Source organism: Rhinatrema bivittatum, chromosome 2 (genome assembly GCF_901001135.1).
Source record: "Rhinatrema bivittatum chromosome 2, aRhiBiv1.1, whole genome shotgun sequence".
NCBI lineage: Eukaryota > Metazoa > Chordata > Amphibia > Gymnophiona > Rhinatrematidae > Rhinatrema > Rhinatrema bivittatum.
In genome coordinates this window covers 127270539-127293712 of record NC_042616.1, presented here as the reverse complement: position 1 = coordinate 127293712, position 23174 = coordinate 127270539, and the positions used below count along the sequence as shown (strand labels likewise).

The 23174-nt window shown below is 43.3% G+C and overlaps 1 protein-coding gene across 2 annotated transcripts in view; it reads left to right on the top strand.

The window, feature by feature from the left end:
- The window catches only part of ZEB1 (zinc finger E-box binding homeobox 1), a 730328-nt gene that overhangs the window by 603892 nt on the left and 103262 nt on the right, over positions 1-23174 (top strand). For both annotated transcript variants that reach the window (XM_029588597.1, XM_029588596.1), the window contains one exon: positions 6064-6169. In XM_029588597.1, the coding sequence (XP_029444457.1) occupies positions 6064-6169 (106 nt within the window). The remainder of the gene's footprint in view (positions 1-6063; positions 6170-23174) is intronic.

Sequence of the window (23174 nt, the reverse complement as noted above, 5' to 3'; positions counted from 1 at the left end):
CCTGCTTCCAGCAGGCGTAACTTTGCCGACAAAGGTAGGGGGGATTTAGATAGGGCCGGGGGGGTGGGTTAGGTAAGGGAAGGTGCGGGGGGTGGAAGGAAAGTTCCCTCCGAGGCTGCTCCGATTTCGGAGCGGCCTCGGAGGGAATGGAGGCAGGCTGCGCGGCACGCGCAGGCTGACGATTTTGGGCAGCCTTGCGCGCGCCGACCCCGGATTTTAATGGATGCGCGTATCTATTGAAATCCCGCGTACTCAGATTTATAAAATCTGCCCCATTGTATAGTGAGCTGCATTTTATGTACATGTTCATCACTGTGAATGATTTTAAATCTATAAAGCAATTAACAAATATTAAATAAATATTGTTGAATGAAAGCATTCATGTCTCAGCATCTTTATATTTTTTCTCCTAAAGATTTTTCAAATTCTGTACCTCGTTCTTACATAATGGGTCTAGATATAATTAGGACTTTTGATTTTAGGTGTTTATAAATTGTAAATTTAGGTGTTCATTTTCCAGCTAATTAGGTGTTCTTTGGGGGGGTACCAAAAATCAGTGTTAACTGTTTTTGTGATACAGGTATTCTTGCATACTCTTTCTGGTTGAATCAAATACATACTGTACATTTTTGCAACTGAGAAGTCAGCGTGGAAAAGGCAGGAAACCAAATCAGAAGATCCAGGGTAGGCAGAGGGAGCAGTGAGAGTACCAGAGGACGTGGTACTGATAAACACCTATTTATTTATTTATTTATTTTTGCGTCAAGGGTGTTTTGTCAAGATTTATCTGTTAAAATCTAAAATCAGAAGACTTAGAAATAATGTTCTACTATTTCCTTGTCTTTTGCTGTCATTAGAAATCCAGGTATACATTGTCCTTCTATACACAATCATCTAAAAGTGGAGTTATAGAAATATAACATGATAGTATGTAAAAACCATACAGTCCATCTGGTCTGGCCATCCACATCTCTTGATCAGCTTTATAGTCCCTTCCTCTTTGTTAAAGACCTTCTATGCTTATCCCATTCTCCCCTGAATTCTGAAACTACCCTCATTTCCAGCACCTCCACAGAAAGTCTGTTCTATGCATCCACCATTCTTCCTGTAAAGAAGCATTTCATTAGCTTACTCCTGTGTTTACCTCCTTTCGCCCTCATTCTATAGCTTCCTTTCCACTGAAAGTGTCTTGTCTCTTGTGCATTTATTCCTTGGATGTATTTAAACCTCTGTCATAACTCCCTTTCCACTCCTTTCCTCCAGGGTATTTTTGTTTAGACCTTTCTCTTCATATGCTTTATGATGAAGACTGTTCACCATTTTAGCAGATGCATTCTGGACTGACTCTACAAAGTTTACCGTGCATCCTCTTAAAGGTGTGGTCTTCAGAATTGTCCATAGTACTCTTAATGAGGTCTCACTGGAGACTTATTCAAAGGAAATATCATCACCTTTTCCCTGCTGGCTCTTCCTTTCCCTTTGCACTCGAGCATAGTTCTCTTTTGCTTCATCTTATTTTGTTTGGCTACCTTAAGATTATCGGATATGATCATCCCCAGATCCCACTCTGATTTTGTACACCGTAGAACTTTACCCCTTATGCTGTACTGCTTCCTTAGGATACTGCAACCCAAATGCATGGCTCTGAAGTTTTTTAGAATTATATCTTAGCTACCAAACTGTAGACTAGGATTTTTCAAACCTAGACTGCACTATCAACCTTTCTAGGCAGTTTACAATAAAACATCCATAAATATGCAATAATACATTATGAAGCAAAACTTTATTTACACTACACATGACGTGTACCCATTATCAAACAACTGCCAGACACTATTGGACATAATGGCAGCACTAGGTTTAATCTAATTACAGACAAACCCACGCACAGAGCAAGACACTCCCTGGACCTCACATTTATAAACCACAGCTACCTAGAACAAATAAAAACAGATTATTCACAAATCCCCTGGTCGGATCACTTTCTCATCCAGTCCACTATTAAACATCTTAGATCCCAAGTAAAACAAAGAACAGAATCAATTGGATTTAACTATAGACCGCCTTATAACATTGAAACATAAGGGAACAAATTAGAGGAAAAATTAACAGAACTCAAATATAAAGATTGCCATTCAGCAACAAAAGCATGGATAGAAACAACTAACAAACTAGCAGATGAAATCAACCCCATGAAATATAAACGCATCAAAGAAATGAAACAAACAAACCCCTGGTATAACGAAAAGATAAAAGAAGTAAAACGTAAGCTTAGAAAAAAGAAAAAGATTGGAATAAACATAAAACAAATGAAAAACTAACCAGATTAGAAAACACTTAGCTTACTACAAACAAATAATTTATGATGCAAAAAAACAGTACTACAGCTCAAAAATTGAAAAATTTGCAAATAACCCAAGGACATTATTCACCATAGTTAAAAATCTCACCAACGATAAAACAGAGTCCCCCATAAACTTACCTGAAAATAGATGCAACGAAATAGCACAGTTTTTTTTAATGACAAAATAGCATTACTGAGAACCAAAATCCCTAATACAACCAAACAAGAAATTAAAATGCACAAAAGAGACGCCGCACAATGGTCTAGTTTCGATGAGACAACAGACTTGGGACGTAGAAACCTTGCTGAAAGATAAATCCGGCCCCACATATAATTGACACCCTGCCCACTACTGCCATTTCAAAATTAACAAACATAGTTGCCCCTATATTAACTAAGATAATAAACCTATCCCTTACAGAATGATCCATGCCGGACACACTAAAAGGGGCAATCATTAAACCAATTCTAAAGAAAAAAAAAACAGTGACCCCCTTATCCTGAGCAACTACAGACCAGTTTCAAACTTACCATTAATCACAAAATTAATAGAAAAAACAGAATAAAAGCAACTGGCTGAGCATTTAGATAGCAATAATATACTGTACCCTGCACAACATGGATTCCGTAAACACTACAGCACTGAGACCTTGCTGCTCTCACTGACTGACAGACAACATCCTAAGAGGTTTTGATAGTGGAAAACATTACATCCTGATGATGCTAGACCTATCATCAGTGTTTGACATAGTAAATCACAACATACTTTTAAAAAGATTAGAAGAAATAGGACTACATAATAAGACTATAGCCTGGTTCAGATCATACCTAAGTAACAGATTTAACCAAGTCTATATAAATAACATATTGTCAGAGAAAATAAATCTACAAACAGGAGTCCCACAGGGATCAGCACTTTCAGCTACACTATTTAATATTTACCTGCTGCCACTATGCCACCTCCTGGTGGGCCTGGGAGTCATACACTACATTTATGCTGACGACATTAAACTACTACTACCCATTGATGACACATTGGAAAAAATACTAAATCTAGCAAACATGTACCTGGACATCATCAAACAGCTACTAAACCAAATGGAATTAGTTATTAACATCGAGAAAACTGAATTCCTTCATTTAGAGCGAAAAAATCTGACTATCATCCAAATCCCAATACTGATAAAAAAAATAATCAGAAAATAGAATTAACTGAAAGTATGAAACCTCGGAGTAATAATAGACACAGAACTTAGCCTCAAACAACACATATCACTAAAGGTCAAAGAAGGTTACGCCAAACTTATGGTTCTCAGGAAATTAAAACCTTTACTAACATTGACAAACTTCAGAACAGTATTGCAAGCACTTATATTTGCTAACACAGACTACTGTAATGCCCTTCTCCTAGGATTACCATATTCAACAGTAAGACCACTCCAAATACTACAAGACTCTGCCGCAAGAATACTTACTGGTAAACAAAAAAAATGATCACATTACGGAAACTTTAGCAAAACTACACTGGCTACCCATCAAATATAGAGTTCAATACAAAACACTTTGCACAATACATAAATTAATTCACGACGAAAAAGCAGAATGGCTGAACACAGCACTACGTGTTCATGTCCCACATAGAAACCTCAGATCTGCGAACAAAACACTCCTAACCATCCCATCAGTTAAAACAGCAAGACTGACCCAAGTTAGAGAACGGGCTCTATCCTTAGCCTGACCAATACTGTGGAACACCATGCCCTTAGAAATTAGACTACAGAGAGATTTTAAACTATTCAAAAAGAGTTTAAAAACCTGGCTGTTCAAGCAAGCCTTTTACAAAGAGAGCAGTGGTTAGTAGAGTAAGAAACCTGGCAGCAGAACATCAGAGCGCAGCACTTGTCTGCTCAATAAGTGTGTTTGATCAAAACAAAACAATACCCTCCAATAGAGTTATATATGAAATTAAATCTGTGAAACGTAGAAAAAGGACAATATTTTTAACATTTTACAAATAGCCTTTATTACTAAACTATGTTACTGGACTCTAATGGCACTTCCTATAGATAGTATTAACTTATATATTTTCCAAAAATGTATATATGTTCCTCATTGTAAACTATTGTGATGGTATACTACTTAACGACGGTATAGAAAAGATTTTAAATAAATAAATAAATAAATAATGGCTTTCAAGGTTGCCAGATCACCAATAAATTGTACTTTCAGAATCTTCTCCTAGGGTCTCTATCACCTTCATCTACCCTCTTTTATTCCTTCATTTACTCCCTCTTACTCCTCAATCTTTTCATTTTTTATTGACCCTTCCATTTCTCTCTCTCTCCCCACTGCCATCTGCCACTTTTTCTCTTCCAGCTGTTTCACCTTTCTCATCATTACATTTCCATTCTACCATCTGCCCTTCTCTTTCCTAACCTCAAGCCTTCGATCTTCATCCAAACATTTCCCTCTCCAGCTCTTCCATTCTTTAGCTCCCCTCTTCCTGCATTTCGTCTTCCCCTCCCCTTATACCTCACATCTGTTCCCGCCCCCTTTCAAGGCATAGCATATTACACAGGTACAATTAGAGACTTGTACTTCTTTTCCTAATAGCTTCCATGCCTTCTTTCTATTCCTCAGGTTGCCATGACCCTACTGGTTTTCGTGAAGGCATGCATCTCAGGAGCATCTTTCATAGAGCACTGTGCCTCCATATACCATACTTAAAGGAAGAAAATAGTTTGGAGTTGGCTATCATAAACCCTTTAGTTGCAGAGCCCTGAGTTGCTTTTTTTCATTGGTCAGCTTGACAGAATCTACCAACTGCTGCTCTACAGTCCTTGGGACTTTGTCAACTGGTGGGAAGGGCTCAATCAGGCATTGTAGCAGATGATCCTTTGTGTATGTATATGTGAGACTATGAAATCTGCTTGTATGATTTGTTTCCACTTTTACTTTGTTCTGGCATTCTTGATTTGCTTTATTCATTAGTAACTCACAAGTCTACCAAAGGGGTTCACCTAAAGCTATGATCTTCACTATGTTTAAGCAGGAGCCAGGTCAGGAAATGTTTCCCCCTCCAATGTCACAGCCTAACAGCGAAGCTTTCTGCCAAGCATCCCCAGACACACACACACTCATCATCCTCCTTTCTTTTGCATTCCACAGTTTATCTCCTCATTGACCCCACTTTCCACTCTTTTACATTCTGACCATTTAACCTTCCCTCTCTCTTCCTTGATTCTCCCCAACAGCAGAATGTCCCTCCAGGTCAAATTCAGTCCTGTCCCTCCTTACCAGAGCAGCAACTTTCTCTCTTGCTGTTTCTTGTGGCGCTTCATAGAGGACAGCAGGGCATGCCCTTCAGTATAGTTCCCACCTCCTATAGGGTGACAGGAGAGAGGAAACTGGTGTGATGCTGCAAGACCAGGTGATAGTGCAGCTTAAAGTAGTTGCCAATCATTTGAGTCCCCATTTAATCCCTGCTTCCTTGCTCTCTCATCACCTCCTCTAAATGCCTTAGAGCTTCAAACTGCTTCTGCCTCACAGGACTCTCTCCCTTCCTCTCCTTTACCTTTTACCCTGCCCCTCACTATCACCCTTCTTTCCCTCTGAGATTGGCCCATCTATTAGGGCTGGTAGTCTGATGCTTCTAACCTATTTGAACTTGTGCACTAGCATTATATGATTCAATAGTTTTTTTGTTTTTTTTATTGCAGAGGCATGTGACCTCATCTGGTGGGAACCGTAAGTTTAAATGCACTGAATGTGGAAAGGCTTTCAAATACAAACACCATCTAAAGGAGCACTTACGTATCCACAGTGGTAAATATTTTTCTTTCTCAATAGAAGTATTACATGCTATTTTCTTAATTGTGCATAATTTTCCACTCATTGTATCAGTGAGAAAATATTTCTGAAACCATGAACATTTTATGTTGTAAAGAAAAATGTTAGTCAATACCATTTCTTGTTTTATTAATCTTAATTTTTAATGGCTAGTTCTCCATGGACAATCAGGACAGTATTAGCCACACAAGTGATGTCATCCAATGGCATCTGCCTGGAACAGCTTTCCGAGCTCAAAGTCTTAGACACTGTGTGGGAGTTCCATACACAAACCCACACACATGAGTCTCTTCAGTCTCTCCTGCTCTCGCAGAAGGCTGTTTGGATCTCTTTCACTGCCTGTGGTTTCATTCTTAAATGCTTTTTTCAGCTATTTTCATGACTTCTTGCTTTCTTCAGGTTCTTTAGTTTTTGTTCTGGGTTTCCTAAAAAATTTTTTAAAAAAGGGTTATTTTCTAGTTAGAAACATGTCCAGGAAACATCCTTTTTAACTTTGGAAGACATGTGGCCACAAGACGGCCTCTGCTGATCTCCACATATGTTTGGGTATTTCCGATGACACACTCAATTGTAAAGCCTGTGTGATAATATCGCCTAGAGCTAAAAGGTACAGCCAACTTAAACTATTTTCAGAAGTCTGTTCTCCAGAAGAAAGACCAGTTTTGAGACCAAAACAACTATAAACTCTCAAACAGAAAAATCAAGAGTCTTCCAGGCACAGGAGCCAAAACTCCATTTCTTCCTCCCTACCTCATTGGGATAAGTCATCATCCCTCTCAGGGCATAAATCAGTCTAGAAAGGACTTGAGGGAAGTTACAAAAATATTGGTGCCAAACCGTTTTGTATACAGCACATCATTAATGTCAATGGCATAAATTGTTTCAGCGCAGAGTCGAGCACTTTGGCACAGAGACCATTAGAGCCGACAGATTCGTTCTATAAGGCACGTTCTCCATTATTGCTTGTGCCTGAATCAGACACCTTTGTTTTTTCCACAAATAAAGCCACCAGTTTGTTCAAAGGATGTGGCATGATTTTGTTAAGCATTACAAGAGGTTCTTTTACCTCAAGAACAACCCTTGCCTATTTTGGAAAGATTATCTCAGAAGATGGACCACCCTCCTCCAATGCTACCTTATCAAAAACCTGTGGGGGAGGAAGAAACATCTCACATTAGATCAAATTCTATTCAGATTGCAGATTCAGGTTCTTATGTCTCTCTTTTGGATCATTTACTAGAATCTCCAGAAATACCACTGGATCTATACCCAGAAACAGAAAGGAGTAATATCCTTCTGGAGGATAGTTTATTTTTTTAACATTTTATTAATATCAAAATCTTGTTAAAGTGCTTAATGACTATTACACAAATAATAATCCAGTCTATTTTAATTTCAATATCATACCCACAAAAGTCATCCACAGAAGGGGGAAAAGTCATATGTCCATTAGACCAAATCTTGATCAAGAACAAAATATGCAAAAAAAACAAAATAATATAATCGAACAACCTTGACATCAGAATCACTTTTAAGGTGGTTCAGGAAGATTTAACCCTTAATACAAGGATTCTGTATTCCTTCCAGAGGGGATGACTCAGTGGTGACATAAGGCACTTTATTACTTAACATTACTGTCTGTTGCGTCCATTGGTCGCAGACGGCTGCAACCGCTGTGCCTTACCTCTTTTCTTCCTCTTTCTCTCTCCTTGGGCAAGATGGCTGCCTCTGGTGCAGAGTGCCAAGGGTCTCGGCGTCTCCAACCTAGCATGGGCATTCTAGTCTGCCATGCTCACTCCCGTGGCCTCTTAGGGCGCGAGCGCACACATCTTACACTCAAATACATGGCATGGCAGGAACCTCGGGAGCAGCTCCACCGCATGATGTCAATACCTCCGGGTATATCAAGCGTACGTTTCACTAGCACCTTTGAGTTAGCAAGGACTTCCGTTTAGCTATTATGACCACTCTAAGCTGCACACTTAGACGCTGCTTTCACTCCAAGGGCCTTGCTCCTCTAGAAGTTCTAGACACACGCTCCTCGGGGGTCTCTCGCTTCCAACTACCCTTCGGGGCCTCCACTAACTAAGACAACCGCTCCTCGGGGGTCTTTCTCTCTCTTCTCCATTCCAGGATATCAGACTATCAGGTACTCACTCCTCGAGGGCCTACCAGCCTATGTATCCTGCACCATGGACCTTCGGTCCCACCATTTCATCATCAGGAAGACCCCTACATTCTTGTGAGTACCTCTACGATCCGGTGCTTCAACTCCACCCACCAGCCACGGCGTTAACCGCACTGCAGGCTCCCGCCTATCGTGAACATCTGGGTGAGATTATACATCCGAGCCTGTTGAACCTATTGGCACTTCGTGGATATCAGTGCCTTACCTTCCTGCCTACATCATCTATCTACAGCAGTACAATAAAGCCATCCATCCATACTGAGTCTATTTGAGTTCAGCCTATCGCTGTGGTTCCCCTCGGGGCCCCTCCCCATGGGCAAAGTCATCTCCACAGCGACCAAGGGTTCATAATGCCACAAACAACAGATTGCTAACTCCATGGACTCTGCTCAGCTCACAGCCCTGCAGGCTATCCCTGGCCTAGTCCAGTGGATCACAGAACAACAAAAGTCTTTGGAGAGCCTAGCTACTGCCTTCAATAAGTTACACACTCAACTGAATTCTTCAGCTCCTCCTGTGAAGGAATTGCTGTCACCAGTGTAACCCTTAAGACCATTGTACCTTTATCCTCACCTACCCGCTTTACTGGTGAAGCTAAGATGTGCAGAGCGTTTGTTAATCAATGCAGCATGCATTTTTCATTAGTTTACCCTCTTTCCCACTGAAGCTTCAAAGACCACCTACATCCTGTCGTTCCTAGAAGGACGAGCTCTGGCATGGGCTTCACCGTTATGGGAACATGAAGATCCTACCCTGAATGACCTACCAGGATTTCTAAAACTTTTTAAGTCTGTGTTTGACCCGGCTCGCCATACCATTGCTGGATCTGCCTTGCTCAACCTTCAGCAAGGTAACAAGCCACTTACAGACTTTGCTATTTAATTTAAGACTCTAGCATCCAAACTACATTGGGACATTGGATGTTTACGTGCCATATTCATGGAGGATCTCGCTTAAAGGACGAATTAGTGGCTCGCAATTTGCCTGATACCCTTGAGTGCCTGATGGAACTGGCTGGGAGAATTGACCGCCGTATCCACGACCATATCAGGAGGCTAAGAGTCCACGAAAGTCTACGGTGGGGGCTAACTGTCCTAAACCTGTGCCTATTGCTTCCAGCTTACCATCTGCACCCCTAGAGGAGGAAGAGCCTATGCAACTAGGCGGAAACCATTTGACTCCAAGGAAAGACGTTATCGCAAGCACATGGGGTTGTGCATGTACTGTGGCCAATCGGGCCACGCAGTCCAAACCTGTCCCATTTGTCCAGGAAACTGATGGGCCTGGGATCTGCAGGAGGACTTCTCCTGGGCCTCACCTCTCCTACTCCTCCATTATCATTACCAGTATCTCTGCCTTGCGGAGGTCTCGAATTTCAGACTCTTGCTCTCATTGACTCCTGTGCCGGAGGTAATTTTATTCTGAAGCGCTTAGTTGAACATCTATGGATTCCTACCATACCAATAGCAAAGCCTCTGTTATATTCATCTATCCATGGAGAACCACTTCCGGGAGAAATTTCATTGACCACCCAGGCCGTAGGCCTGCACACTGGAGCTCTACACTCAGAATCTATTTCTTTTCTAGTATTGGAAAAAGCCATGCATCCAGTGGTCTTGGGGCTGCCGTGGCTTCAAGACCATATGCCACAATTTAATTGGGCTACCTTGGAACTGTCCCGGTGGGGACCAGACTGTCATGGTCTGTGTCTTACGGAAGTTTCAGCACTCATCTGCATGCCCACTACCCCATCATTACCTGGCTTACCTCCACAATATGCCTTCTTCCAGGATGTTTTCTCAAAGCAAGCAGCTGATGTCCTTCCGACACAGAGTTCGACTGTGCCATAAATCTGAAGCCTAATTCAGAACCTCCCAAAGGAAGAGTTTACCCTCTTTCAGTAGCTGAGACTAAAGCTATGTCTACCTACATACAAGAAAATCTACAAAAGGGATTTATCAGACCTTCCAAATCTCCTGCTGGTGCAAGCTTCTTTTTGTAGGGAAGAAGGATGACACCTTATGCCCCTGCATCGACTACGGGGTCTGAATGAGATTACCATCAAGGACAGGTACCCCTTGCCCTTAATTTCTGAACTGTTCGATAGGCTCCAAGGAGCCAAAATATTCTCCAAATTAAACCTTAAAGGAGCTTAAAACTTGGTGCATATTCGAGAAGGAAATGAATGGAAGACTGCTTTTAACACCCGTTAACACCCGTTATGAAGGCCCGGCACACCGTTCGGCCTTCCATTTTCGCCTTGAGCAGAAAATAGCGGAGACCCCGGCATTCTGCGAACGGAGTGCGTCCCGCAGCTAATGCTCCATTCGCGACTGAGATGAAGGCCCAGGCGCGCCGATCACGGCACACGGAGGCCTTCCCTTTTCGCCGCAAACGGCACGCCAGGCCTTCATCTTCACCGCAAACGGAGCGTGTGCCGCAGGACGCACTCCGCGGCATGCCAGGGTCTCCTCTGCTCTTTTCTGCCTGTCCCGCGATGGCCGCTGTCCTTCCAGTTTTGAATAGTCTTCCGGTGAGGGAGGAAATCGGTGAAGCGATGGTGGAAATCTGCAGGAAGAGTGACGAGAGAGGAAATCTACGGGAAGGAGGAATTCTGCGCAAATTCTGCAGTAGCACAGAATTCCCCCAGGAGTACCAAGAAGGGAGCCAACCCTGCTAATTGGTCTCCAGAAGCCATCTCAGCCTTCCTGATGCTCAGAGGCTTTTCAGAAGAAGCTGTACCTCCGCCACCCTGACCCACACCGTCCTTTCATCGTTGAGGTCGATGCATCAGACGTTGGTTTGGGGGCGGTTCTAAGTCAGTACAGTGAATCCAATGTGCTCCATCCTTGCTCCTTCTTTTCTAGGCGATTCTTGCCTGCTGAGAGAAATTATGGGATCAAAGACAAGGAGCTTCTGGCAATCAAGCTGGCTTTTGAAGAGTGGCATCTTTGGCTAGAAGGCGCACAACACCAAATAGTAGTGTACACCGATCACAAGAATCTAGAGTACCTTCGACATGCTCAACGACTCAACCACCGTCAAGCAAGGTGGTCTCTGTTTTTCAACAGATTTGACTTCCTTCTGAAGTATCATCCGGGAGAGAAGAACACTCGGGCTGATGCCCTATCACGATCCTTCTCACCTCAGGATGTGCCAGATGAACCCCGTCATATCGATCCCGAAAGAGTGGTTCTCGCAGCCACCCACACGGTACCCGCCGGGAAGACTGTGGTGGCCAGGAGTTTAAGGAAGAAACTGTTGAAGTGGGCACACGATTCCTGTCTGGCAGGCCATCCAGGACAGAATCGTACCCTAGCTATGTTGCAAAGATACTATTGGTGGCCAACCATGAAGGATGTACAAGCATATGTGGGTTCCTGCACTATCTGTGCTAAGCAGAAGCCACCACCTGGGCGTCCTTGGGGCCTATTACAGCCTCTACCATCACCGGATGAACCATGGACCCATATCGCTACCAATTTCGTAGTGGACCTTCCATCATCCAACGGTAATACCATATGGGTCACAGTCAACAGTTTCTCTAAAATGGCACATTTTGTATCACTACCAGGTTACCCTCTGCAACTGAGTTAGCAAAACTGTTTATTAAACACATCTTCCGTCTTCATGGGATGCCTAAACATACCATATCCGACAGGGGAGTGCAATTTACTGCAAAGTTTAGGAGAGCATTATGTCAAAAATTTGACATCGCCTTGGACTTAACCTCTGCCTACCATCCTCAGTCTGAGAGGATGAATAGAACGCTGAAACAATTTCTGCAATCATATGTCAACTCTAGACAGAATGACTGGGCTGAATTACTGCCTTGGGCAGAATTTGCCATCAATTCGCATCCTGCTTCCTCGACGGGGTCTTCCCCTTTCCAGCTTGTCTACGACAGACAACAGTTACCTCCTCTGCCAATTCCATTGTCAGTAGCCTCTCCTGCTGCTCAGGATACTGCTGCAAAGTTATCCCAACTTTGGAAACAAACGAAGGAGCTTCTCCTCAAAGCAGGACAAAAGGCAAAGAAAACCTATGATGCTCATCATCAAAAGGCACCCCAGTTTCAGCTTGGAGACAAAGTTAGGATAAGCACCAAATACCTTCGACTTAAGCTTCCTTCAGCAAGATTTGCACCTTGCTTTGTGGGGCCTTTTGCCATCCTTTGGTGATTAGGAAATCTGACTTACAGTCTAAAACTGCCTCCATCAATGAAGATACACAATGCATTTCATGTATCTCTACTAAAGCCAGTGATACTCTCCGAGTTCTCCAGGAAAGACCCAGAACATACCAGCCTGGATACAGAAGATGATATTGAATATGCCATGGACGACATCCTTGATGTACGTAAAAGAGGACATGGGAGTATCTCATCTCATGGGAGAACTATGGCCCAGAGGAAAACTCCTGGGAACCACTGGCCAATATTACAGATAAAGAAATGGTACGTCAATTCCACCTGGAACACCCACGCAAGCCCAGACCACCTGGAAGAGGTCTTGGAGGGGGCCCTTTGAAGGGGGGTACTGTTGCGTCTGTCAGTCGCAGACAGCTGCAACTGCTCTGTCTTACCTCTCTTCTTCCTCTTTCTCTTTCCTTGGCAAGATGGCTGCATCTGGTGCCGAATGCCGAGGCATCTCCAACCTAGCATGGGCGTTCCAGACCACCATGCTCACTCCAGTGGCCTCCTAGGGCGCGAACGCGCACATCTCCTACGCTCAAATACACGTCATGGTGGGAACCCCGGGGGCAGCCCCACCGCATGACGTGAATACCTCCGAGTATATCAAGCCTCCGTTTCGCTACCACCTTTGAGTTAGCAAGGACTTCGATTTAGCTACTCTGACCGCTCTAAGCTGCACGCTTAGACGCCGCTTTCACTCCAAGGGCCTTGCTCCTCTAGAAGCTCTAGACACCCGCTCCTCGGGGGTCTCTCGCTTCCAACTACCCTTCGGGGCCTCCACTAACTAAGACAACCGCTCCTCGGGGGGTCTTTTTCTCTCTTCTTCATTCCAGGATATCAGACTCTCAGGTACTCACTCCTCGAGGGCCTACCAGCCTTGTATCCTGCACCACAGACCTTCAGTCCCTCCATTTCATCATCAGGAAGATGCCTACATTCCTGTGAGTACCTCTGCGATCCGGTGCTCCAACTCCAGCTGCGGCGTTACCCGCAGTGCGGGCTCCTGCCTATTGTGAACATCTGGGTGAGATTATACATCCGAGTCTGTTGAACATATTGGCACTTCGTGGATATTAGTGCCTTATATTCCTGCCTACATCATCTATCTATAGCAGTACAATAAAGCCCTTCATTCATACTATGTCTGCTATTTGAGTTCAACCTATTGCAGTGGTTCCCCACCGGGCCCCTCCCCGTGGGCGGAGTCATCTCCACAGCGACCAAGGGTCCACAGTGCCACAAACACAACAGATTGCTAACTCCATGGACTCTGCTCATCTCGCAGCCCTGCAGGCCATCCCTGGCCTAGCCCAGTGGATCACAGAACAACAAAAGTCTTTGGAGAGCCTAGCTACTACCTTCAATCAGTTACACGCTCAACTGAATTCTTCAGCTCCTGTGAAGGAATTGCTGTCACCAGTGTAACCCTTAAGACCACTGTACCTTTATCCACCCTACCCGCTTTACGGGTGAAGCCAAGATGTGCAGAAGGTTTGTTAATCAATGCAGCATGCATTTTTCATTACAGCCTACCCTCTTTCCCACTGAAGCTTCAAAGACCACCTACATCCTGTCATTCCTAGATGTACGAGCTCTGGCATGGGCTTCACCATTATGGGAACATGAAGATCCTACCCTGAATGACCTACCAGGATTTCTAAAACTTTTTAAGTCTATGTTTGATGACCGGGCTTGCCAGACCATCACTGGATCTGCCTTGCTCAACCTTCAGCAAGGTAACAAGCCACTTATAGACTTTGCTATTTAATTTAAGACTCTAGCATCCGAACTATATTGGGACATTGGATGCTTACCTGCCATATTCATGGAGGGTCTCAACTCTCGCTTAAAGGACGAATTAGTGGCTCGCGATTTGCCTGATACCACTGAGTGCCTGATGGAACTGATTGGGAGAATTGACCGCCGTATCCGCGACCGTTCTCAGGAGGCTAAGAGTCCACGAAAGTCTACGGTGGGGGCTAATCGTCCTAAACCAGTACCTATTGCTTCCAGTTTACCATCTGCACCCCTAGAGGAAAAAGAGCCTATGCAACTAGGCGGAAACCATTTGACCTCCAAGGAGAGACGTTATCGCCGGCACATGGGGTTGTGCATGTACTGTGGCCAATCGGGCCACGCAGTCCAAACATGTCCCATTTGTCCGGGAAACTGATGGGCCTGGGATCTGCAGGAGGACTTCTCCTGGGCCTCACCTCTCCTACTCCTCCATTATCATTACCAGTATCTCTGCTTTGCGAGGTCTCTAATTTCAGACTCTCGCTCTCATTGACTCCGGTGCCGGAGGTAATTTTATTCTGAAGCGCTTAGTTGAACATCTACGGATTCCTAACACCACAATGCCACAAACGCAACACCGTCAACTATACAGGATCAAAAAAAACACATTTAACATTGTGAAACTAACAATGCGCTTAAAGGGATATTTAAAAAAACAAAAACAGAACTCTAGGTCTCCAAATAAGAAATTCTTTTAATTTGCATTGCCTTCACTATGTCTGGGAAGATTTGTACATTGAGATTTTTAAATAATGCTTCTCTAAATTAAAAAAAAAGTCTTAAAACCTGTTGAGCTCTAGAACAAAATTAACAATCCAAATTGCAAAAGCCACCTGAGCTCTTCCTTTATCCTTTAGAAAACCCATCAAATATAGGTTGTCCATGGAGATGGGAGACCATTCCAATTTAGCATCAGACTTAACCTCTTTCTTTGGTGATATTGATAAAACTCTGGAAACCGAAAAGAGGACATCAGATGGTATCTTGAGAAATTCCAAAAGATACCTTTTAAACATTTTAATAGGAGAGATTTGGTAACTTAGGAATGTTAATTAAGCGTAACTTTTTCCAACATTAAGTTTCCTGAGCCAGCACTTTGAGGTATACTGTGGAAATTTGAGCCAATTTTTTTAATGTACTGCCCAGATCAAATGTTCCCTAGTCTGTTGATAGCCACCCAGATAGCTTCCAACAAAATTACCTCAGGTCTTGCTTGTGAAAACTGAGGGTGAGACACAATGTTCCCAAATGAAACTACTCCCAATCTGGATTGGTTTAGCTGTCTCCCAGCAGGGTCTCCACTCAGGAAGGAAAATGCAGAATATCCTTGAATGCCACCAGACGTGATAGCGGTACTCCCTGCTCCTCTATCCAGGCCTCTTCCCACACCAATATCATCTGCCACTCCACCAGACATTTCTATGGCAGTTTACTTTGGAGTCATGTTTTCCTCCATTCTTAATGTCTCCAGCACCAGAAGGGTCAGACAAACACCTCGCTTCTCCTCCCAAGGGTTTTCATCAGAGGCAGCAGGCATCAAGGGTGCCCTCCAGACGAAGAAATCGATAGAACCCCTGGAAGAGGAAGACTCTGCTACAGAAGAAAATGCCTGGATTTTACCTTTCCTTTTCATCGTGGCAAAGGTAAGCAAGAAAAACATGCAGTGCTCAGAAAGAGCTCAGAGTGTGTTTGCCATTTTTCTGAAGGATCCTTTCTATCCAGCATTTATTCAAAAGATGGCAGATTCAATTTCTTTTCCAGTTCCAAGATCCATCAGAGGAATTTTCTGGGGTACTCAAATATATCAAAGCTCCAAAACATCTGCAATCCTAGTGTACAAGGCCTTATAAGACAAGTCAAAACCATGGACTTTACCACTTTCTGTTCCACCAGTGGCAAGAAAAATCAACATTGAATATAAAGTGAGAGACTGTCCAGGTCATGATAGGATGCAACTGCAATATGAATTTGTAGTTGTTGAATCAGTGTTATAGAAGATGAAAGAATCTGATTTATCCTCATATTCCTGGAAAAGGATGAAGGTTACTCGATAATATGGGGAAGAAATTTTACTAAGAGGCCATTCTTCAGAGTAGAATTTCCACACATCAATTTCAAATGTTATTGTATCTCTATAACATATTACAGAAGATCAAAGAAGACTCAGTGTCACTTATGCCAGAGCTTCAACAAAAATTCCACTCCAGCTTCCTAGCAGTGGATAAGTGTTCAAAATACCTCATAAAGTCCATTTATGATAACTTTGATACTTCAAGAGCATCAGCGTTTTCTGTAGCGACCAGATTTAGTGTGGCTAAAAGCATCTGGTCCAAAAAATTTCTATGGGACATTCTGTCAAGTGGACCAATTTAGAAAATCATCCATGCTCGATCTCCTTCAAATTGAATAAAATTTTGTGTGGATGTTCGCTAGGGCCTCAAAACTATGCAAAATGTTTCAGCTGGATCTCTATTGGTTCAAGAGATAGAGGCAGCTGAATGCAGTGCCCAGACAAGTGGCGCATCACAAAATGGCCACTTGTCCGGGCACTGCAGCCAAACAACCCCTGTCAGCAGCCTGAAATCTTGTGGATTATTACAACCTCTGGTGCTAAATTCCTATGCAAAGTTTGTAATCTAATATGGGCTTGCTTTTTATGGGCCAGCAAAGTACATGAAAAATTTTACAAAAGAAATTTAAGGCCTTTTTGATGCCTTATTGCTCCTGATGTATATTTCGATTCAGGCCATAACTGGATCAGTAGTCTCAGCCCATGACGTCCATCTAGGATTTTCACTGGGAGGCTTTGCAGCCAAATGGAAGCAAAAATATAGCTACATAAAGCATTATAACTTTGTGCAAATTTTGCCATTTTTTGGGTGCAATATCTCTACTGTGTAGTTTTTAATATTTTTCTTGCTAATGTCATTTGAAAGACCACCTTTTTTCCTACAAAAGTCACCCTGTTTCATCTTGGACCTAGCTTTGCTTTGGTCAGAATTACAGTTGCAAAGACGAGCATTTGCATGTGTGAATGCACTATGTTAAAAAGAGGCATCTTGGAGTTACATGTGTTGATTCAGAGCAGACGTGTTGCTGCTGGATCCTGGTGCCATCCCCTGTTTTTTCATTAATTCTGAAGGCAACTGCGCCTGTTTCTGGGCAATTTCTCCTAATTTTACTAGTGCATTTGAACATCGATCACTATATGCAGAGGTACTCTTCGGGGAATGTCTGTGAGGCTAGTAAGAAGGGAGAAAGACAAACTGGAAGCAGATGAGAGAAGATGGCTGCCGTCGCCGATCACACAGTTCAGTGTGATATCAAGTCGACTATGCAAACTATTACAGAGGCTGTGATATCAGCGGTTGTCGGACACTTTACCGCAATTGTTGATCAACTTACTGATCTTAAATCAGAGATTGGTGAATTTAATCCGCGGGTTGATGCACTGGAGGGCCGCATGACAGTCATTCAAGACGACACACTCTCCGCAGCTCAGAAATTGCAATCTTTGGAAAAGTTAGTCACGGCTCACGAAGAGAAGATAGACTAGCTAGAGAACCGTTCCTATCAGAACAATTTGCGCTTTGTGGGCTTTGCGAAATCTGTTGAGGACCATAAATTGACCAAGCTCCTCTTGAACTGGCTGCCAAAGGAATTTGGATTAACGGATCAGCTCGCGTCGCTGATAATTGAGCAAGCGCATCGAATGGGCCCAAAAAAGATGGCGACCAGTAGCTGCAAATTGTGATTGCCTGCTTTCTTAACTTTCAGCAGAAGCAGTTAATATGGCAAGCTTAATGAAAAGCCGCTTCTCTGCAATATCAAAATAGCTCTATTAAAAGTTTTCAGGATTATACCTACAAAGTGGCCACGAAACAGAATTTGGGCCATTGTGCACGTGATTGGTGGCCAAACAAGTCAAATTTGTTTGAGGTTCCAGCCAAGTTGTGGATTTGGCGCAATGGTGTGCTTTACATTTTTGAATGTGTCAGAAGCCAAAAACTTTGTGGATGGTTTACAATGAGTTTTCGACTGCTGTGTGTTTCTTGCTTCACAGTTGTGCTATGCTCATGTTTTGGGGGGGCATGATTACTGCAATGGGTGACTCTACAGGTCTCATTGTTTTAAATGCCTGACTTTTGTTTCTCAGCATTTGCCCTCTCAGCGATTTGTTTTTGGTTATTTCGGAGGTGGCACCAGATCACTCACAATGTTCTCTCCTGCTCTCTAGTTAGAGAGTATGTTAATCATGGTTCTTGTTGGTCTTGGGGGGGGAAGGGGGATAAGAGGGACGTGGAGGAGGGTTTGGGGGGTTTGGATGGTAATTGGGTAACATGTCTGGCAGGTTGTTTCTTTTCTTCTTTTATAAAGCAGATACATCATTTTTTGTTGGGCTTTTTAGTTACTCTGCCCTGTGCAACCAGTTTCAAGGATGTCTTGGGTCTGGTGATAACTTGGATGTCCTATGATAGGTTTTTGCTTATCAGCTGCACCATTCTGCTATTGTGTTATATTTTATTCTGTACATTGGCTCTTTAATGTTCCTTTTTTTAAGCCATGGGTTCGTTAACTAATGTTATAACTTAGAATGTAGCTGGCATGGACTCACCTATGAAAGGGAGAAGGTCGCAGCCTATATAGACTGGAACCCTGCCTCCCAATTTTCAAGAAAAGACTCAAGACTTGGCTGTTCAAGCAAGCATTCCCGGACTCCAATTAATTTAACGTTTCACCATCAAAACATAAAACTCAGCCATTTCAATTTTAACTATTTGTAATTATCGTTAGCCAACGTTAACTTTTCCTTTCCTTTTGTTTCTCTCTTCGCCCAGTTCAATCACCCTTGTTATATGTAACTGCTTTTTACCGCAGTATAGTTCCAGTTTGAAGTTTATTATGCACCCCTGTTTTACTGTGAACCAGCATGATGTGATTGTTGTCATGAATGCCGGTATATAAAAAAACCTAAATAAATAAATAAATATACATAGGTTAAAGGGAGAGTGTATTTTTACAAGAATCTCACATGGTTGACGAAGAGCATGCCAAGCTACAGAATAAAAGAGGATATAATCGGATGTTTTTCTCCTCAGGCACCTTGAAATGTTGCAGAGTAGTGATTTTTAATTCACAAAAGGGTCTCCTTTGTGCTTGATCAAAAAAGGCAGGGGATGGTGAAGACAGGCTGATAGCAGTCAGGGGTGCCCTTTTTGGTAAATCTGTCATTTTGGCATCTCTGTATGCCCCCAATCAGTACGATCATAGTTTCTTTACCAAATTGATTACGTGCATTTCAGCTTTGGGTTCAGCTCCTGTTATCATAGGCAGTGATTTTAATTACATTTCTGACCCCTCTTTAGATAAATGTTCCACATCTGTAATTCCCTGTCTGGGTCCTGGGAAACGTATTCCTTTCATATATGATTCTCTTTTGTCGTTGGATGTATGGCGGTCATGTCATCCAGAGGAAATAGATTGCGCTCACTATGCCAGTGCACATGCTACTAAGTCAGAATTGATTACATTTTGATTTCTGAATCCTTTTTTAATATTGTCAACAGAGTGCATATAGGGCAGTCTGTGATTTCGAACCATTACACTGTGATCTGCTCTTTAGGGGGGACTCCTGGTTTTGACTCCCTTTTTAACTGGAGGAGTCCAGAATGCCTTTGCAAGGAGAGAGATTTTTCTCAATTCCTGCAGAAGAGGTGGCAATATTTCATGGAGATCAATCAGCAGCATAGGGACACCCCCATTTTGTTCTGGGAGACAGCAAAGGTGGTGATGAGGAGAGAGATTATTCAATATGTTAGTCTGAAATAGAAACAGAAGAATAAACAGATCTTGGACCTAGTTAAAAAAAATTGGTATACTATAAGAATCAGTGGAATAGAACGAATTCTGAAGAATGGAGACTTAAGTTCCGAAAGTTTCAGGTAGTCCTTAATGATGATCTTCACTAGAAAGCGGCAAGCGCCCTTTTCATTTACAAGCATAAACTGTTTCAACATGGCAATAAACCAGGACGGTTGCTCGCTAACCTTACTAAGTCACATTCCCAGTCTAAATTTATCAGTGGCATCAAGAGACCTAATGGTTCATTTGTAACTTTTACCTCAGACATAGGGGACATGTTCTGGGATTTTTACAACTCTTTATATAATAAGGAAATCCCTAATTTAGATCGCCAGGGTGCGTTTTTTGAACGTTTACGGCTACCTCGTTTATCGCATACACAGGTAGATAATCTGAACTAATCAATCACTCCCCTAGACGTTTCTTCAGTTATTAAAGATTTTAAATTGCACAAGTTGCTGGGACCAGATGGCTTAAACTCTTTATTTTATAAATTGCTTTAAGCATCTAGAGTCCATGACTTTTGTACTCTCTTTAATCAGATGATTCAAAATCACATTATACCGGACTCCATGTCTGTTGCAGCTATAACTATTTTGCCTAAGCTAGGGAGAAATTTAATGGACCCAGGTCGATATTAACAAATTTCCTTATTGAACCAACATGTTTAACCGATTAGCCAAGATTTTAGCATAGAGTTTAAGTATATTTTACCTGATTTGATATCCCCAGAACAAACTGGCTTTGTTTTTAGCAGGAAATCTCTTACCAATATCAGGCAGCTGCTGTTGACTTTGGAAACCTGACATGCCCAGAAAGTAGTAGACCCTTTATTAATAGGTGTTGATGCGGAAAAAGCCTTTGATAGGGTGGCTTGAGATTTTTTATTTACTGCATTAAAGGCTTTTGATTTTGAAGGTTCCTTCTTACATGCTATTCATCTTCTCTATCAGAACCCAAAGCTTTTATTTGTATTAATGGAGCTACTTCTTCCTTATTTAGTCTTGGGAACATGGCAAGGATGTCCCCTATCTCCCCTTTTGTTTGTTTTTTCTAACAGGACAAGCAGGATGGTAGTCCTCACATATGGGTGACATCATTAGGATGGAGCCCAATCATGAAAAACTTCTGTCAAAGTTTCCAGAACTTTGACTAGCCCCTACTAGGCATGCCCAGCATGGCACTAACCCTGCAGCCAGCAGGGGTCCCCCTTCAGTCTTCTTTTTTCCACGTAGCAGTAGCCTCACGGTGAAGGAGCTCTGAAGAGATTCCTGACAGGTATTTTCCTCACGGAATTACTAAAAGTTAAATTGCCCCACAGGGGTCCCTCTTCTACCTTTTATTAGTCCGCGGTACTCTGGTAAGCTTTTACCCGTTTCCTGTCTACTACTGTCGAGTTTGGCCTTCGTGGCCTACTGGCCGTCGACCGTACTGCGACTTCATTTTTTTCCATGGCATCAGGGTTTCGTCGGTGCCCAGACTGTACCCGCACCATGTCTATCACAGACCCTCATAAAGTCTGTGTAATGTGTCTAGGACGCGAGCATGATGTCTTCATCTGCACCAAATGTGCCCTAATGACACTGAAGGGTCGCAAGGCCAGAATGGAGAAGATGGAACTTCTCTTCCGTGCTCAAAGCCCAACTCCGTCCATTGCATCAACGTCGTCGGAACTGGCACCATCTACTTCGCGCCAGCATCGACCACCGACCGGTGACCGACTGGCATCGACGACTTCTCGGCCATCGCAGGGAGAAACATCGCCATCGACACCATAAGACTCGGCTCATCGAGGGAGCGAAATCATCAACCTCGCCATCGTCTGAACCACTGTCCAAAAAAACCCCGTCCAGGAAAGGCACCGACCATTCCTGCGACCGGGTCACTGAGGCAACCATCAACCGATCACGGATTGGGAGCCGCGACTCCGCCTTTAACGGTGGTCCCTCCGGCTATGCCTCTGCCGCCTCTTTCTGTTCCGGAGCCGGGGCTGCTTGCTCCAGGTCTCCGAGAAGAACTGGACCGGATGGTTCAGGAGGCCATCGACAAGGCGATGCAGCGTCTTCAGGTTCTTCCGTCACTGACACTGGCACCGACTGTGGAACCGATAATCGACCCGATTCTGGCAGCGCTGGCACCGCTGCTATCCAGGATGGAAGCCCTAATGGCTGCCTTTCCATCAATGGATCCCGGGTCTCTGATGGCTCCGATGCCCTCCCCACTGACAGCTTCATCGGGAGGAGAAACACCATTCCGCATTCCTCCATCCGGAGTTATGCCTCAGCCATCAATGCCTATACGTCCCTCTCCACCAATCCAACCATCGGTGCTGATACGCCCATCGGCACCACTGAGCCATCCATCAATGCCCTTGATGCCTATACCAGTGCCTTCGATGCCATCGTCGGTGCCTCCGATAATTCCTTCGATTCCTTTGGAACCTAGACCAGGACCTTCAGTTATCTAACCACCCTGTCCCCCTTTACTTCCTAGAGGGAAGGTGTTGATCCTTATGATACCTGGGGAGATGATACCTCAACAGACACTGATGACTTACCGTCACCCACTGAGAGTAGAAAGCGTTCTCCTCCAGAGGACCTCTCATTTATAAATGTTGTGAAAGAAATGGCTGAGTTGATTCCTTTTCAATTGCAGACGGAACAGGATGATAGGCACCCAATGATGGAATTGCTCCAATTCCTGGATGCCCCCAAGGTAATAACCTGTATTCCCGTCCATCAGGTTCTTCTTGACCTCCTCAAGAAGAACCTGGAAAATCCAGGAACATTTGCTCCAGTACACAGGAAAGCTGACACTACTTATTTAGTACAGTCAGCCCCAGGTTTCCAGAAGTCAGCATGGCTTTACCCAGGGCAAGTCTTACCTCACAAATCTGCTTCATTTTTTTGAAGGAGTTAATAAAATTGTGGATAAAGGTG